General features: G+C 40.8%; 1 protein-coding gene across 4 annotated transcripts in view; it reads right to left on the bottom strand.

Annotated features, from left to right (window-relative positions):
- Positions 1 to 17,335, bottom strand: part of LOC111254782 (uncharacterized) — a 43,914-nt gene extending 26,579 nt beyond the window's left edge. For 2 of the 4 annotated variants that reach the window (XR_015317257.1, XM_022815990.2), the window contains exon 1: positions 13,667 to 14,703. Coding sequence is in view for 3 of the 4 variants with exons in the window: in XM_022815990.2 (XP_022671725.1) it covers positions 13,667 to 13,814 (148 nt within the window). In the remaining variant the exon portion in view is untranslated. Of the gene's footprint in view, positions 1 to 13,666; positions 14,706 to 16,916 lie in introns of those variants that run through there. The other 2 variants (XM_022815989.2, XM_022815991.2) reach the window with 2 other exon arrangements.
- Between the last annotated feature and the right edge of the window lie 834 nt (positions 17,336 to 18,169).

The following is an 18,169-nucleotide window of genomic DNA, read 5'->3' as shown; positions in this document are numbered from 1 at the left end:
GCCTTTTTATATACGAATGCTAAGAGCGTATCGAACCGTTTCGATAATACTAAATAGAAAGAAGTGCCGAACACCTAGTTGTTCCCACCTTGAAGATATTCACTTTGAATACCTTAATAGCTCAGCATTGTTTTGAATTCAGACTCGTGCTCACAGATCTCGACTTTGCCTTTGGTTTTTGCTTGAATTTACTCTATTGTCGTAAAGGCTCTTCTTTGCAGATGTTTCTTGAGGGCTGGGAAGGTCATACAGATTAGTATCTGATAAAAGGCAAGTGAATCCAACATTAAACATTGAGTTCGTTCCCTAGAGATACAATACAGATAGTGGTACATGAGCTCAGTACTGCAGTGAAGGACGCAGGATTTTTCCGCTCGGAGTTCAGGCCTACTTATCATTGCGCAATTATTCTTAAAACTTCTGGCAATGATAGAAGGAACATTTAGCATAAATATATAGTACAATGTTCAAGTAGTTGAAAGACAGAGAAACGACATCTGGCTAAAAGCCAGTCATTAAAAAAAAAAAACTCAAAAACTTAAGTGACGTGTTTGCATATTCTCAAATTTGGTCTACGGATGATTGCCAAACAGCAGATTGCAGCGGCACTCGCCCGAACATTGGTCAGTTTTATTTGTCAACGAAAAAAACACGTTTTTTTAACTCAGTAGTACAACACAATCTACCGCATCTCTAGCCTTTCAACTAGTCCTTGCTCCCTTAGACATAGAATCCCCAGGGGTGTACACACTGGGAATTTAGGGGAGCCCCACCAGTAGCCTTCAGCTGTCAATGTTTCTGTGACACCTCAAACAAAATGTCGAGTCCCTTTGAGAGTGTCTCATCTTATAGACCGCTTAGCACCACTTTTATCAGTGTGCGTACCTGCTGTATGGGTCCATATATATTTCTAAATGTCTTCGTAGGTCTGTTTCAAGTATGAAATATTTGTTTGTCGAGTCGCTTGTCATTGGCCTCGATTGCCGTGCCAGGCCAAAAGGATTATTGTCTATGTCGTGTTGCCAAAGTGCTCTTTGCCACCTCAAAGTGCCCCTCTTACTGGTGAATCATGTCACCTCGCTTGTCTCGTTCTTCGTGTTGGCTTAGCAATGATCATCCGAAATGACATTGGCAGCCGCCGCCCAGCAATCGTTCGACTTGGCCTCTTTGTCGTGTTCCGCAGGTGAGCAAGCAGGTACGCGCCTATATGTCCTCTTGTCGAAATATCTGCATATATTTATTGACTGCTATTTCTGTCACTGTGGTTGTGCGCAAATGATTTAACGAATGGGTAGAAAATTGACAACGGGGCTTCCTACGATAAGTTATATATATATATATATATATATATATATATATATATATATATATTTTTTTTTTTTTTTTTTCAATATATATAATTTGGAAGGTAAGGGAAAACATATTAATGTAAGGGATCTTTTGCGCTTAAGGGGGTTGACGTGCGGAAACGCAGGTTGGCTTGAGAGTAGCTAAAAGCATTGTACCCTACATAGCTTCAGTTGTCCTTGAACCATATTTTGGCGTTTTCTATCGCTTCTTCGCTCAAGGTCTCTCTGTGTTCTCTGAAAACGTTGTCACCATTCCTTGCAGACCATCTGACGTTCTGACTTATCCTGCTTTTGCCTGTAGTATCAATGCTACGCTTCACCGCTCTATCAAACATGTGGCTTGTCAGGTACTCATGGTATAGGTATACACTACCTGCCCGATCGAACAGCAGGTGCCATGATGTCTGCTGCAAGAATCGTCGATGCTTTTCGCAAAATGGTAGCTAGCGATTTTAGTAGTCTGCTTGTACTGATTTGTTCGGCTGAGGGCGAAGTAACTTGTGAAGTGCAGACGGGCCATCGATATAAAGACTGAAACGAATAACACCTCTATGACTTGTTTAATCTCCACAATGCTCTTGGAAGCTACCCTTAAACACTATCGGAAGCCATAAAGATGTATCTGCACGTCACCATCTCGAATCGAACAATTTCTCTCGTTTGTGTTTACCTCCGGCCAGGGCGCCTTTGCCCCCAGAAGAACTCTCCTTGACTTAGTCAATTGAATAGTTACGAGCTGTTTGCTCACGCGTAGTATTAACGAAATGATGTGGGCGATAATACTTGGACCAGCAGTATTGTTTTCAGCTGCAGGGTATTCGCCAACTGAAGTATGCGAACTAGGACCGACATGGACAAGGTACTTGCGCCTAAAGAAAAGCCTAGTGAAAAACGAGTCCTGCGTAACTATGGAAGAGCTGAATTGATAGTCAGATAGATGAAATGGAGTTCACCAATAGCACACAATACTAACTATAGCTAGAACTTAAATGAGAAAATCAAGACGATATAACTTCTTCATTTTCAGTCGAAGCTTTTAGTGTGCGTTTTTTTTGAAGGACCAAAACCTTTTAGTACAAATATCCTCGCAAATGCATATATTACTGCTAGGAACTACGACGTCATTGCTCTCTCCAAGGTTCGTTTATCCGCATTTGCGACTAAGAATTGTCATTAAAAACATTGCGTACACATCAAATACTACTAGCATATTTCAGCAAAAATCATACCCTGAGGCAGTAATGCGTAACGCCAGCGGTACGACGGCATGACGTTCGGGTCACGTTTAACGGGCAACACGACTGAGCTACTATGACGGCCCGAACACTGCCTTTTCCCCAGTCACAGCGCACATCCTCATAATCAACAAACTGCGGGCAGCTGTTGAATGTGTTCAGCTGTATATACACATCGGAGCCTCAACTGATGCCGTTACGACCACCGGTGGCTACCTAAGGAACATACGTGCTGGCAGGTGGCATGTCGCTATTACTGGAATGCTCCATGACCCAAATTGGATTAGTCCTTTTGCACCAATTGGTGGTCCCGTCGCCTTCAGCGATGTAGACGTTGTGGCAAATTTTTGGTAGTGCCAGTTTGTCGAGGTGTGGAGTCTTGACAACGTACTGGGGTGTCGAGCCTAGCAAGGATCAACAGCATGAAAGGATCAGCTGTAAGCCCAATGTAACGTATCCTGTATTTCTTTTCTTCCTCCTTTACTCCTGCGTTCTCCCGCGCGGAACGCTGGCTGAGATCATGGCTACCCAGCGGAAGCAATAGGAACATTGTTATTAAAGCTAAAACGAACTCCGTTTTCAATTAGGCCAAACTGTTACAAAGGTTGGTTTGTTTGCTTACGACGTGGCCAAAGTTTGTAGTTGGCGGAGGATGAACGTAGGAGTTCGGTCTTCCTACTGGTCTTTATTGTTGTTGTTTGCAATTATTCGCTAGTTAAGTAGAATCAATTTTTTCACTATCGGTTTAAATAAATAGAGAGACTTGTTGTTATTAAGAGAACATAGTCTTGGAGAGTCGTCTCTCTACTCGATAGAGAGCGAGCTTACAACAGCTTTTTGTCGACTCAAGCGTACACTTAAATCTGGCACAGGCCAGTGTTCAGTCATTGGAAAGGATTAAAATCAAGTCAGCAAAACCGCTAGTCGTTTTCAACGTACCAAAGTTACTACGCATTCGATTTGGATGCCCCAGCAACTCGGAAGGACCCACGAACGTGCTAAAGCGTTACCCACGCATAGTACGACCCTACGATTCGTATCCGAAATCTCCGCCGTGCCTGTGTTAAATAAAGTTTGGCACCTTACGTACCGTAAACAGCGTTTACAGTAATGTGCTACGAAGATGTAACGTACCATCTTGCTGCACAAATAAGTTACGTCTTAAAACCCGACGGCGATCATTTGGACGCACAGACGAGTATCGAAAGGGGCAATAGAAGCTATGCACTCAAACCGCTAGCTTCTCATTTTTTCCTCTAAGGAGAAAAGATAAGGGTAACGGTAAGAAAGAGGCCGGACGGCGGGTGGGCTATACGATAAGTACAGAGAACGGAGAAGCACCTGAGCTGTAGCAATTTCGAAATTAGCACATGATTTGTCCGCTGCCACTATCGCAATAACGAACTCCCTAGCTACTGGCACCGCCATAATTGGTACGTGTGTCGCTATTGGGCAAATGAAGAAAGATGACTGGCTTTACACCGAAACCTTCTTGATAACAAGGCAGGCTAGGGGCTGGGTATTGGGTGGCACGTGTTGTCTGCGTGCAGGAAACGATCATCTGGAATCTTTAGGGGAAAATCGCTATGGAAAGAATTGTGGTTTGCCGATCCTGTTTGTAGACGACGTGTCCGATGGCATGCACAAACGAGGAAGCAAAGAACATCGAAATACAAGGTCTAAGATTGTAAAAATAGAGTACAAAGAACAGAAGTTGAGCAATTAGGTGACGATGAACATAAAAAAAAATGAGTAAAAGATAAAAACGCAAGGTGATCTAACGACCTGCTCAGTGTGAATTTTTTTGCCTTATCTGTCCTAAGCTCGCTTGAGAGTTAAACTGGGGTAGTAAAACCTACCTGTTAATGGCAATCTCCTTAATTTTCAATTTTAACAATGAAGCTATGCGTGTGTTCTTTGAAAATGAATCGCTTGATAAAAAGATCTTTCTGGGCAAGCCACATAGTCTCTCACAAGCAATTCATCCTCCTCTACTGCCATTTGCAATATACAATAAACAATTCATACTAAGAAATCTTTATGTGACAGACATCTAATGGTTGCTGGAACTCTCACTAAAGTGATTATGCATGATTCAATTTTTTTGTTTTAGAGGAGTAAAACAACCCGTTTGACTCGCAAAATGCAATTATTGGCTGAGTTAATTAGTGGATCTGCTTTGTTTCTGCAAATGAGGAAACTCTAGTTATGTGCAAAGGTGTTCCCAATCACAGGATGTCCAGTCGGAGAAAAAGGCCTTCGACGCTTTTATTTGCAGTCCTTTTTGCTATACGGCGATCGGACAGAATGTTGTTCTTAACACGATTGAATTTACCTTTTAAAAGGAATTTAAACGATGAATAACAGGATTTACATTTGTACCCGTTGTCGCCACTTGGCCTGATTTAAATCAGGAAGCCGGGACAGAGTTAGACGCAGCTTATATTAAACGTAAGAAGAAAAGGGTGAAAATTAGCCTGTGAAAGCAAGGCCATACATCAGGTCTGCCCGTAGCTTGCAAGGCTAACCTGGTCCTATAAAAGAACTATAAGCTACTTATCAAGTTAAGAAATAGTCGAGTATGTTAGTATAGGTCTGATATCTGCTTTTGTTCGCACAGGGTAATTGTTTCTGCCATCCTTCCACTGGCTACTTTGCATTAATCTACCTGATCATTCTCTCTATTTCTCTAGCATCACTCGATAACACTGCGGTTTGGGGTGAACTATCTCAATAAATTGACGTCTGGTATAGATAGTAGACAATCAATTTGTGACCCAATGGTCACCGAGGTCTATGCTACTAGGATACTCAAGTTCCGTCATTTAAGGTGCTTGCTGCCTAGTTTTATCCTCTTTGACCTAGCATTGCCGATAGCACTCGAGCGAACAATTAAAAAAATGTATGTTTAACGAACAATCTAACATGAAAAGATCTTTTTTTTTTATTCTGACTGAACTGTCGTCATGTGATGCAATATTCCCTGTTCTCCTATAAAGCTCAAACAAGAAACTTAACTTGTGTCTGAAAGTTATAATTGTCAGCTGAAGGATCGGAAATGCAAAATTCTTTGGATTCTAAGGTTCAAAACTCACAATTATAAGCATAAGATTGGCTTTTTCAATAAAATCGTTATTGTTTAAGACGTTCAGAATACTTTTAGTACTTTTGTAGTCACCCAAGCACCCCATCGTTCAAAGTAGGAGATGAACACTTCAATACAAACATATATATATATATATATATGGGCATGAAATAAATAAAAATGCATATTTACGTCTGTTCTACTTTGAAAGATCTAACTTAGCTTGCACGGTCAAATCATCTATGTTTCAGAACTGGAAATTTGTCTATGGTCGCATAAGTTCCGCAGTGAACCGCGTCAGAAAAATTAAAGTTACATGCAAATCAGAGCAGCTCACATCGATTGTTCGCTGCTGCATCGTTTCTATATCTAGTTTGTCTTTCGACTATGGCTAATGGTAATTGTCGTACGACGCATAGACCGAGCAGAATACCACAATGACCGATTTTACAGCGTACGAGTGAACTTCTCTTAAGCAGAGTACACCGAAATATCGTTGATTAAACTTTCCGTTTTAAGTAATAACTTTCAAACGCTCAGCTGGAGAATTGTAATAACAGTGCTCCTTTTGTAGAGCGATAGATACATCATAAACGTCTAAGTAAACGCTGTCTGACCTTGAGGTAAGAAACGAATCATCTAGAGGCCGTTGTCCGTTGATAACCCACTGATTCGTTAATAGCGACAAATCTCAGAACATATTGGTTAAATTTGTGCTATATATATATTCCGTGCTGATCATTATCAGTGCATCCACTGTTGAGCGACATTTTACTTGAAGGTCAACCGTATACAATAGCGCATCTCAGATCACCTATAATTCGATTGCATCAGACGTAATATATTTTATAAATGATGGAATCAGGGTCTTTGTCAACAAAACAAAGCTCTAACGAGGTCGCTTATCTTTGTTTCCATTTGACACATCTCTTACCCGTTCACCTCTTCCTCATTCGAGGGCTGTAAAATTTCCCAAAGCACGAAGACAACAGTGCTTACCAAACAAAAAACGAAAATTACGACACTTCGCATAAACTTCACAAAGTTTTTTTACGCGCCCTGATTTTTACTTTAGGCAGACATTTACATGTACACGCAACATTGCGATACGCATAAACATGACAACTAACGACAATGAGATTTGAAAATCGGCGGGGGAAGACTCAGCCGAGTCTCCAACTGAAAACCGTATAAAGGCTCCATAATTAAGGGGACACTGTCTGTCTTGAATGAATTACATATTCGTATTACAATTTCCGCACACCACGTGCTTGAACGTTTGAGCTCTACTATACTCGATATGAAAACTTAGCATGGATGATCAGGCTCTAGTTGATGCAGGAAAAGCCAGAAGGCCAAACAGGTCACAGATTCTCCAATTCGCGATAGTTTCAACGATCACATTCCGTTACACGTTAGCACCGTGAATTACTTTGTGAGAACCACCATCTTTCTGTAAGGGCACGTGGCTATAACTTACAACACTGATCTAAGGCGATACGCAGCGCTCGTACGTAAAAAACAAAGTAATATAAAAATGACAATTTAGCTCATTCGAAACATCCATTTGTGCACGCTCATTCATCAACGTTCGCTCACAATTAACTTAATTATTACCGGCACTGTGAACGTATGTATATATAAAAAAAAAAAGCGAAACATCCATGTCATTGGGCCTCAATATCTCCCACTTCGAGGGGCTTACGACGATCCCTAACGCGTATCGATCACCGACAATCACAGGGACCAGATAAGTCCGTAACGAACATTCTAGTAAGAAGTCCTTACGCATGATAACAACTTATCCAGTCGATAGTAAAGCAAGCTAGAACTTCTCGTCTGAAATCTGAATTTATATTTTGTACACAAGACACTGGGGCTGGATATATCTAGTTGGAAATTGTTAGGCAATCCATACTCACAACCAACTGTATGATCGGCAAAGTAGAAAAATGCCTAAAAGTTTGGTCGCTGGTTTTAGAGTTAGTTGGGAAAAGCAATGGGATTTAGCATTTATGGACGACAATTTAATTGGATCTACTGCGGCTAAAGCGTGTTTATAAACGTTTACCGGATGCTAGTCAGTTCGACCTGGGTGCTGCTTGGATATCTTCATCCTATTGCTATATGTGTAAATCTACGGTGTCGATTGTTGTCACTAAGAGGGCCATATTTTGCAGGGCAGAAGTACGTTCATGCTTGACTTCAGAGTGAAATGAATGACTTCAGAGCAGAATGAAAATTTATAATACGTAATCACTTTTACACAGGGGACTACTTTTGGATTTTGTTCGCGACTTCGCCAATCACTCTACTAACAATTCCAATAAAAATGGCGCAGGATATAACCGTAGAGATTATATGCGGAGAGTTACACCAGACTGTCTGAATGTAAAATAAACAAGACTATATTGTTTCTCCTTTGGTAGAACTTTGTCACTCCTAAGACGCGTAAGCGACAGGAGAGAATATTTCTCAGAGATTCCGGAAGAGACTTTAGTCAGTTAGCTCTCTTCATTCAGCTTATAGCGGAATGAAACAAGCGGCTAGTGCGTATCTATTCTGGTTTCCGATAGATTTTGACGATGTCCATCCCGTGAAGATCGATATATACAAATACAAGTTTATCAAACTGCTCTTATATCTATGACTTACACAGCGGAACAATTTCAGAAAGTACATATGGATCATGCGAGACGTTCTTAATAACAGAAAGTAATAATTTAAATTTCGATCGATACTTATTCAAAATGGCGTGACGTTTTTAGACAGCCACAGCTGACTGGCAAATGTAATGCAGATGTCGCAAATGATCTTCACCAGATTCGGGGACCCCAAAACAGTGTCTTGAATAATGCCACAAAATTTATCTCGGATGCGATTTATATCTTTTTTAATACGTCTAACGATCTTCCTCTTCCACTCGCCACCAAATGATCAAACAGCCTTCATATAGATAGAACCTTCGAATTTTGACCACCTAATGCGTCTCTAGATTTAGGTGAAAACGTTGTCGTTATACCATCGCAGCTATATCAAACAGAACTACCCCTACGGATCTTTTCTCAAGTTGAAGGACGAAGTTCAGCTCGCTGAGAAACGACCAGATGCACCCAGAGAACGTTAGTCATATATTCATAATACGGCTGGTTTTAAAAGACATCACGAAATCAGGCCAAGGTCACTTGGCCCATTTACCCCTAGCATAAGGAATGTAAGCATAAAGAAAGGACAGCTAGATAATTTCCCTTGGAGACGGCACGCCAACCAAATTGAACAACAGTGACCGAGGATGCGAGTAAAAGTTAGAGGACTCAGAAATCCTGTACAAGCAATGATATTTTACCTTTTAAAACGAAAAAAATTCTTATACTTACATGTAAGCTTCACTCATTTGATAACTAATTGCTCGGAGATAAGAAAGAGGTCTCTGTGATGGCGTAGTCGTAACGTGTTTGCGTACGAAACTTGAATATGCATAAGTTTGGCTGTGGGCGCATTTAACATAGCGCATTTTCTGAGGGCAACATGCAGCTAAGTTACTACTAAATAGAACACGCGTAACATCAAGTAAAGATGACGAAAAAAGCCCTACAATGCATACACAAAGCTTCTACAAAAAAGCTTTTTATTTAAGAGCAAATAAAGCAAGGCCTGAGGAACCCACATGGAAGTTAAGCGGTCAGCGAATTGAGTCCGCCAACTTTACGGCTCTCGTGGTTGTGTCCATGAGAACCGTAAAGTGAGCGGAGAGTAAAATACAGAGCTAAAAATTGTGTGATCCCAGGTCCACTCAGAACAATATCAAATCTAACGTATAAGACTTACACAAATTCGTTCTTTATTTAATATTAAGGAAGTTCGATGTTTTTTTAGGAAAAAAAAAAAAAAAACTTTCCCTTTGAGATAATTTGCGATTTTTGAATGCTGCCCTTTACACGTAGGCCACTGAGTATCTTGTTAATGTCTTGGTCTTAATCCAAAACAGAACGAAAGAAAAAGCAGGAAAAGAAGTGCAGATGTTCACGATGTTGTGAGAGTTGCTATCATTTTGAGTTTCCGCCCAGTCTTTACTATGAGTCAATCAATCAAAGGTCAGGCGTCGTTTCAAAATCCAACAATACGTACAACAGAACTTGCCAATTTAGCAATCTTATTGTCGTATACAACTCTTTGCCGTTAATGGTGTTTACTCATTAACATTCACTGCATGCGAAATAGAAGTCTAGTGTTAAAACTTACCCTGGACCTTTTACGTAACGGTTCTTACGTTGAAAAAATTGCTATACCTGGTCTTAGCGAATCATGGAACGCACTGGGGATCTATGAAATGAATACCAAAGGTAGTTTATCATAGAATAACTTGAAGCTTCTAATCTGTATGCGAAAGTGCTTCAATGAAGCTGCGAAGCCTGCTCTGATACTCTAAATCAATCGATGTAGGACTCAGTAATTGTGGATAGATTGAATGTAAAACATTCATTCGAATAGCCTCGGTCCAATACGTGGCATTAGCGTAACAGGGGCGAACTTGTCGAGATATATCAATTTTACTGCCGTTGGTAAACCACACAGTTTATATATAGGAGGTAGAATGTGTTCCCTGAGCCACTTATCCTCAATCCAAATAGGGGCAGAATTAACGATGAATCACCCATCCTTCCCATGCTCTTCCGTCTTTCTCCAGCATAAGAAGATTGTTGACCGGCTTTTCGCAGTTATCTTGCAAACAGCGATGTAAACGGAAAAAATTATAAGAATAATATACCAGCAAGCACAATGCGCCACCATTGGCTGTTTTTCATTATCTCAGTATACAGACACGTTTCTTTTTATATACGATATATTCGACACATTCCTTTATTTTGAGTAACAAGTGTTCCAATAACTGACTATTTTATAGGGACTTTATAGGGCAAAAGCCAAACAGTTATCTCGAGAAAGAACATTCGTTATCGAAGTTTCGCTTCGGCTATCTTTCATAGTTCTTCTAAGCTTAAGCTAGGATGAATTAATAGAACGTTTTGACTTGTTCAACTTACTTGAAGCTACCTTTCAGTATGTTTTTAAAACTTTATTGGATTACTACTAACGTGCCAGCTATTTCTTTTAAATTTACAAAAGTTTCCTATAAGAATCGAACATTGTTATATATATATATATATATATATATATATTAATAAATTACACAAAATAAATATTAATAAAGAAATAAGCATTTTTGAGTTTGCAAAAAATAATTAGAATGCATATTTTTTTAGAAAAATTCAGACAAAAACAATTATTTCATAGTGATGTCTGGCATGGATAGCAACTAGAAATATAAACTAAAAGAGAACCAAAAAAACATGTAGAAAATACCTTTAAACAAATATAAGCGGACTGTTTTCTATCAAATAAAAGCTGTCAAATAAAATTACAAGAAAAGCTGCACAATAAATCTACCCCTTCAGGACAATTACCGCGAAATACTAAGTAAGTAACTTGGACTGGCAAAGAGTGGGGACTTTTTTTGCGATACAGAAACAGTGTATGAGCATATTTTTTTTTTACGAAATCGATTATACATCACAACTGAGATTGGTTTCAGACGACCGAAAAGACATGGTTAGTATCTCATTTACAATACGCATTTCAATACAGCAAATCCTGTTGCCCGGTGCGTGTGTCTTGCAGTTTATGTATCGAGTTGACTGGGAAAAACAATTAAATCTTACCTTGTTTACATGCATTTATCAGATCACTCCGTGTCTCTTGTCGTTCTCATATGGTCTGCCTGTTGCCTAAGGCAATGATTCTATCCTATCGATCGAAATCTAGTGCACCCACCAACAACGCGAAGATCTCTTACCGATCCTGTCTCAGCGATGAACAGCCCATCTTAAAATTGAAATAAACCCACTGACAAATCCAACTTGATATTGTTACGTTCGTCCTAAAAAAAAAAAAACAATCTAATTGTAACATAATAACGGTAACAAATTAATGGGTCCTTGTACATGTATAGAAGCCACGAACACATTTACGCTTTCCAAGAATTAAATAAAATATGTTACTGTTACTTATCGTTTGTGGCAAAAGGCTATTCGGTACTATGATATACGGTTGTATTGGACTATCACTTAATACAAATGGATTTTGGAAACGTTGACGCTCTTAACGACGGGACGAAAAAATGGCGTTTCTTAATACAGTGGTACATTTTTGTATTTATAAGCTGCTGACTGGGGCTCTTCAGAAAACGCAAGTAGAGCCCGATGGACATGTTCGGTTCAAGCCAGTATTTATATCTTGACCGTAACGGGACTGTTTTCTAGATAATCGGCAGAACTATCCGCTAATGCTTTACGGGGTCACCCAGAATTATAAGGCGTACCCGCGCACTATTTTTGCCAAGTGACAGGCCCAGCTTATCTTTCGAAAAGGACACTTTCACTACGTCTAACTTAAAAATATTCGATTTCCAAGTGAGCAACTCATAATGTGTAGGGCGGTGATGTATTATCGCCCTGTCAACTGCATGAGACATGGCTCACGCAAGCAGCCATGAGCGAAAAACAGCTTTCCGTGCCATTTTTCTCCAGAGGTAATAATTGTTTAGATGTTTAACTATGCAGGAATATATTTGAGTATGCTGATTTAACTACCAAGTAGTAAGGTGGATTACCAGAACATAGTACACAGATTTCAAACGATTTAGTCAGGGCAATAAAGCCCTGGATCCGGGCAAGGGTGACCGCAGCAAAGCTGACCATTAACTTAGATGTATTGCCCGTGCTATTAAGAAAACTTTGTTTTTTGTTCGACAAGGATACCTGACGACTGGAAGCTCTCTCCCTTAAAACCAGCTCAAGTGTCGTTGTTGCGTGTCTCGCTTCGACACTCGATGATTATTCAATGTTCATTAACTATATAAGCGATGTACTGGTGTGCCTCTACTAGGATTTCCCGGATCCACAGAATCGACGATCCTTCGAATGGTCAAATTCGGAGCAGAGACACTACTCCAATGTTAGCCAGCTTCCGAGGTTTTCGGATGTTATAATGACTTCAAAGTGAAAATGGCTAAGGAATTGCAAGCTTACCATTCTTCACTACTCCTAGTGATCACCAAGAAGTTCGAAAACCCTCAACTTGAACTTAGAACTATGATCCAATAAGGTCTGATATCAGAGGCGTTCCATTTCTTACTCGTCTCCGGACCACTTATGCTGGCTGAGAGGTATTAACCGCATATTCAAAGATATGTACTTGGGCGTCGGACGTTTGGCAAACACGATTTACATACATACAAACACATAGAATCGACTATAGATGTTTGTATTTCCTTGCTGGATTTTTTTTTATAGTTAATGCACTTCACTACAACTAAATAAATAAAGCCTATGGAGGAATATGTGTAGGACAAACGATTTCACCTGACGTTACTGAACGCTGCCAATGTTTTGTTGTTGTTTCCGCAGACATTGATGCTGCTAAGTTAGTGTATTCGTTGTGGGTGGGTCGAGTGGCATCCTGGGCGGAGCACCATTCAGCGACCCCGACAGAACAACTTTAATTGGTTAGCAAGCGGGATGATTAGTGCTTGCCTTAATCAGAGTTAACTTTGCTCTACGACCATTTCAAATAACGAGACATCTGTTTCTAAATATGGGACGCAGGTCAGTGGCAAATCTAAGTAATTACAGTAAAGTATTTAACTCTTAAATCTTATAGCATAATCACTAAAGCCATTTCTATAGTATCACTAATAGCTATTGTTATATGTAGATCCCAGCGAAACAAACGACCTCATCATTATTAGAGGTGTAAGTGCAGGATAGAAAATGACATGAAAGCTTCTATATCGATGCTGATGAAGTTCGAAATACGTAAGTCGCCAGACGCGAAGAGTACCGCGATTCGACATAATTTAGAAATGATCATCTACAAAGACAACGCTTCGATGTAATAGTGTGGTACATCACTTTAAACAGTGATGAAGGTATCATACTAACGTGAATCCTTTGAGTCTTCTTCGTCATCGCGTTTAAACGGTGTGGCAAGGTGGTGAGCCATAAATGAAAGGCAACGCGAAGACTGTGGTAAGGATTCAGACGAGGCGTCCTTGAACGTTTTCGAAACGAACTCCGTCAGTTCCTCCATGCTTATCGCATACACGGCACACGCACGATATACACACGCACTTTATCTTCTCATTCGGACGTATACACTTCACGACTTGAAAAGCGATTTCGGAGCACTTCCAGCCCTGGTCGATTTTGTTAACGAGCGAACGATCGCCGAGGTATAATCACACCTCACGAACAACTGACGCAAGGATGAAGACACATGCGAGTAAAACTAATTTAAAATTTCATACTTGGTTGGCATTTAGGAAATCTAGTTGCCATAAATTCAGCAAAACCAACATAAATAGACATTTAGGTTTGCACCATATCTCCAAGGCTCGTAATATAACTGTTCACCTGTACAGGAAATCCGTTTGGCGCGCAACAGATAACGCGCGCAAAATCGCAGAACGCTCATGGAATCCACTGGCGTTAATTTTCTTTTAAACTAGCTGTATGCACCCTCATGACCGCACCGAATATTTGAACATGAACACACTAAGTTTCTGCTTGTAGAGACACCGTTCGTTTAAAATTTCGCGCGCCTCAGAACGCCTTCACGATGCGGCACTTTACCCCTACGTTTTAGCTTCTCCGCTGCTGTTTATCAAAATGACATGTTGTCATACTAAAACGCATGGATTATTCATTGTTGCTCACATCGCCATCGAAAGTTGCTTCATTACTTTTGCAGAATCTCATTTCATCTTGTTCATTATTAGAGGTCGCCGGCCCGACATCCCTAGCGAAAGACATGCGTTTTTTCTGGCAAATGGTCCAGGTACCCTCAATTCATGCTTGTCTATCGGCCCCTTTCAACGGTGACTGCGATCTCGACGATATGGTGGCGCTGAGAGCACCTTCTACCAGCTTCGCGCTTTCGAAGCGTTCTATTCTCCGCGCTTCTGTGTCCCATTGTCTGTGTGTGCGCCAGCCCGTGCTCCCAGCATCGATGGGGCGGAGCCTACGTTGGTCGGGGTGGAGTCACGCAGGCGCACTCACCGCTTCAAGGCGCTTTCTCTCGCTGCTTCCAGTGGCTTGTAATGGTTTGCCCCACTTCCTTCATATCTAGAAGAGGTTCTTCCTTCTTCTGATTGAGGTTGCTATAACCGGCTACGCTATAACATAGAAAAACAGTCACTGGCGTGCCATACTGGTCGTATCGTGCTGCATGCCCGCGAGTGTAACGTGTGGTGCACGGCCGCGGAGCCGTTCAGCAGCAACGTGATCGAGGATGGGTGCGCGTTCCTCTCTAAGTGTATTCCAGGAGGTGAGTCCGACCGTTCTTTCTAGCCGGTTACTCGCTATATGGCAACTCTGAACTAACTGACAAGTCAGCCAAGTCGGAGAGGGTACGGGTGTAATTGAGTGGGCGAATGGGCCGAAATTAATGACGCGACTCAGGCTGAGAAAAAGGACCAAGGGGCCAGGACTGAGTCAAACGATGTCGTTGCCGGGCACAGGACCGTCAGCTTACCCTCCTGCCTGGCAGGATAACAGGCGGAAAACAACTGGCTAAACTCTGGTTCGAACAGTAAATGAACGTTGATCGTTCTCGGCGGTAGCCGCTATCGTTGTTATAGGACGGCAACCGAAACACGCAGTCGAGAAGGCACATCAACGCAATGAACACAGTTATACACACAGTCACATACAGAAAAAGTGAGCTAATACAAAACAAGCAGAACGACGAGGACTAGGCTCATAAGCAAGGTCGTAGTTAATAAAAGAAACGAATCACGCGATTGATCTGGGTGTTAGCGCACGGAGTCCAATTCATTGCACTGACTCTTCAGTACAGATAATGGCCACCAGAAACCAGCCAATCACGCCAACGACCAACAAACGTTCGAAATGCAATCAGAGCTCGAGGAGTACGGGTTAGCTAAAATATATAACTATTTATATGGAACATATCAATATTCGTACGTGTATACAGCGCTCTTGACATTTCTCTATTTAAGCAATACGAAATAGTGACACTTCGCCGTATTATACACATTTGATTTATTTGCTCATGTTATTGAGTGTGTAGAGTAATAACAAGGTTACCATTCGAACAGTCATATCTACGACCTGTTTTTTTATCCCTCGATATATTCAATAGACTAGAATCGTCGAGTAGGCTATATTTGCGCCGGCCTGGTCAATTGATGTGTTATCTAATTCTTTGAACACATATGGTATGTATCGCGTATTTGTTTCTATTCCTTAAAACTCGTATAGATCGGATGGGCACGAATATCCAGAGTGGATCTACTTAATGTCAGATAAAGGACTTACAAAGGTAACAATATGGCCAAGTAAATTAGAACCAACGAGCAGTATACAGTACCGTACCACAGGCGATATTGGCCGGAAAACCTGTATGATCAGTATGGTTTCGTCGTGCTGTTGCTGCTGATACGTCGTACTGTGAATGTAGTTGTGAATTTATCCCATGATTGTAAACATTTGTGATAATTTTCCTGATTTGATATTATAAATATGAGAAATTCGACTGGGCGGTATGCCTGTACTTTAATTTGAAAGGTTCAATGTAGCAAATATATAGAGATTCATCGAAAAACTAGTTAAATTATTAAATGGGGAGGTCTTCAGCAAAACAACGGCGTACTATTGGTACGGTCACTTTGCGACGTAAAACTGGGAAGTTAAACAAGCGACAGAAGGTGACTACACCTCAGGCCCTCAAAATGGAAAAATAGCTCGCTATGAACGTAAATCCTTATAAGCAACAAAGAGCATTGGAATTATAGCGCACTGTCTTATAATTACACTCTAGTCCCGGCCCAGATCAAAGCAAACGGATTCGATCTTAGCCACCATATTTGTCAGATTCCGGTTCGCTCGATTTCGAATGCTTCCATGTTTTAGGGAAGGCGATAAGGAGCCTGCGGTAAGACCTATCGTATATTTTATTAAGTTATTAATAACGCTAGGTATGCTTGTGCGAATCACAGGCATACGTGTATTGAGAAATTAACAGAGTGTTAGTTTTAATGTGTGGACAACAAGGGGGAGTATATATAGCACGTATGAAAATACCGCTATTCTACCTCATATAATCTAGAACTTAGAGGATTTATATGTCGTTAAATAAAATATGATTTGGAGCCGAAACGAACGTACGTACGTATCATTATTAGATTGAAAAGGAAGTCCCCATTAAAGCCGATGAACAATACTGGCGTCAGGAACCTGCCAGGAATAATGTTTCAACTGTGCTTTGTGATGAAGCGACGACTTGGTATATTCCATCATGGGACTCGACATTGTCGAATTCACTCGATGGGAAAAGTGTTACCGAGGCAACATTAATTAATTGTGAAGTCGAAAGCAAATGTGCAGAAAGCGGTACCGCTTGCCGGATCTGGTTTAATCACTTCCGAGAGCAAATCAGGTCCCGGAGGGCCACACGATGAGCTGTAGGCACTCCTTAAGCGAAGTTCGTCGCAGTCGAGAGCTCTTTGCACAGACGAAAGTGACCCAGATGACTGTTGTCAATTGGGGAAGATGTGGAAAAAAAATTGGCAAACGAACAGCTAAATAACTTTCGTTGTCTGCACGATAGAAGAAGAGCTATTTCTATAAAGGATCGTTATCGGCGATAAAAATTTTCCGACGTCAGAGCATGAATATTAGGCCTCGGATAATCCTTCAATTCGACGCCACGGAAAAAATATTCCGGAGAAGGAAATCCTATCAACTATTCAAACCCTAAAATAAAACTACGGGAGACCGCTACGGAAATAGACTCACCCGTGTGAATGGCGAAATTAATGGAAAAGGCCTTGGACTGGTAAGGGGCCGGATTTAGAATCTGTTCCACATCCAACCCTGTTCAATGATCGTACGCGTTTAACATGGATGGATACATACTTTCAGTATAGCCTCATTATGCCTTCAATGATAGGTAAAAAATTGTATGAATAAACGAACGTTTTAAATTGTCCGCCCCTTGGTACTGCCGTTAAGCATTTCTCTGACGAAGTGTGCTCGTAGCAATTCAACTATATAACTAGTTTCAGCTGTACGCTAGAGGTTACTCTGATACGAAGGCTTGATGTAAAATTTAAAATCTTAGTATCGTGAAATTTTTAGTAATATTAACACATTTACGTTGCTCAATATATCATTCCAAAGCTATGCAATTTATAAGTTGAAGTCGTCTTGGTAGGCTTTACATTCAGCTTCTTGGATCTCTCCAATTATGCCCGTTTATACGAGACGACCTCCCCCCCCAAGCGAAATTCTGGTCCGCTGGAGACAATAAATATATGTAATAAGAACGAGGGATAGAAAAAAATCACTCACAGTGTCACCCGGGTAATATAAAAAATGTATACACGCTAGACTTATTTATCTAGGAGAAATTGACCAGTATTT

This window comes from Varroa destructor, unplaced genomic scaffold, assembly GCF_002443255.2.
Source record: "Varroa destructor unplaced genomic scaffold, Vdes_3.0 BEIS01000007.1, whole genome shotgun sequence".
In the NCBI taxonomy this organism is placed as follows: domain Eukaryota; kingdom Metazoa; phylum Arthropoda; class Arachnida; order Mesostigmata; family Varroidae; genus Varroa; species Varroa destructor.
This window is presented reverse-complemented; position numbering and strand designations above follow the sequence as displayed.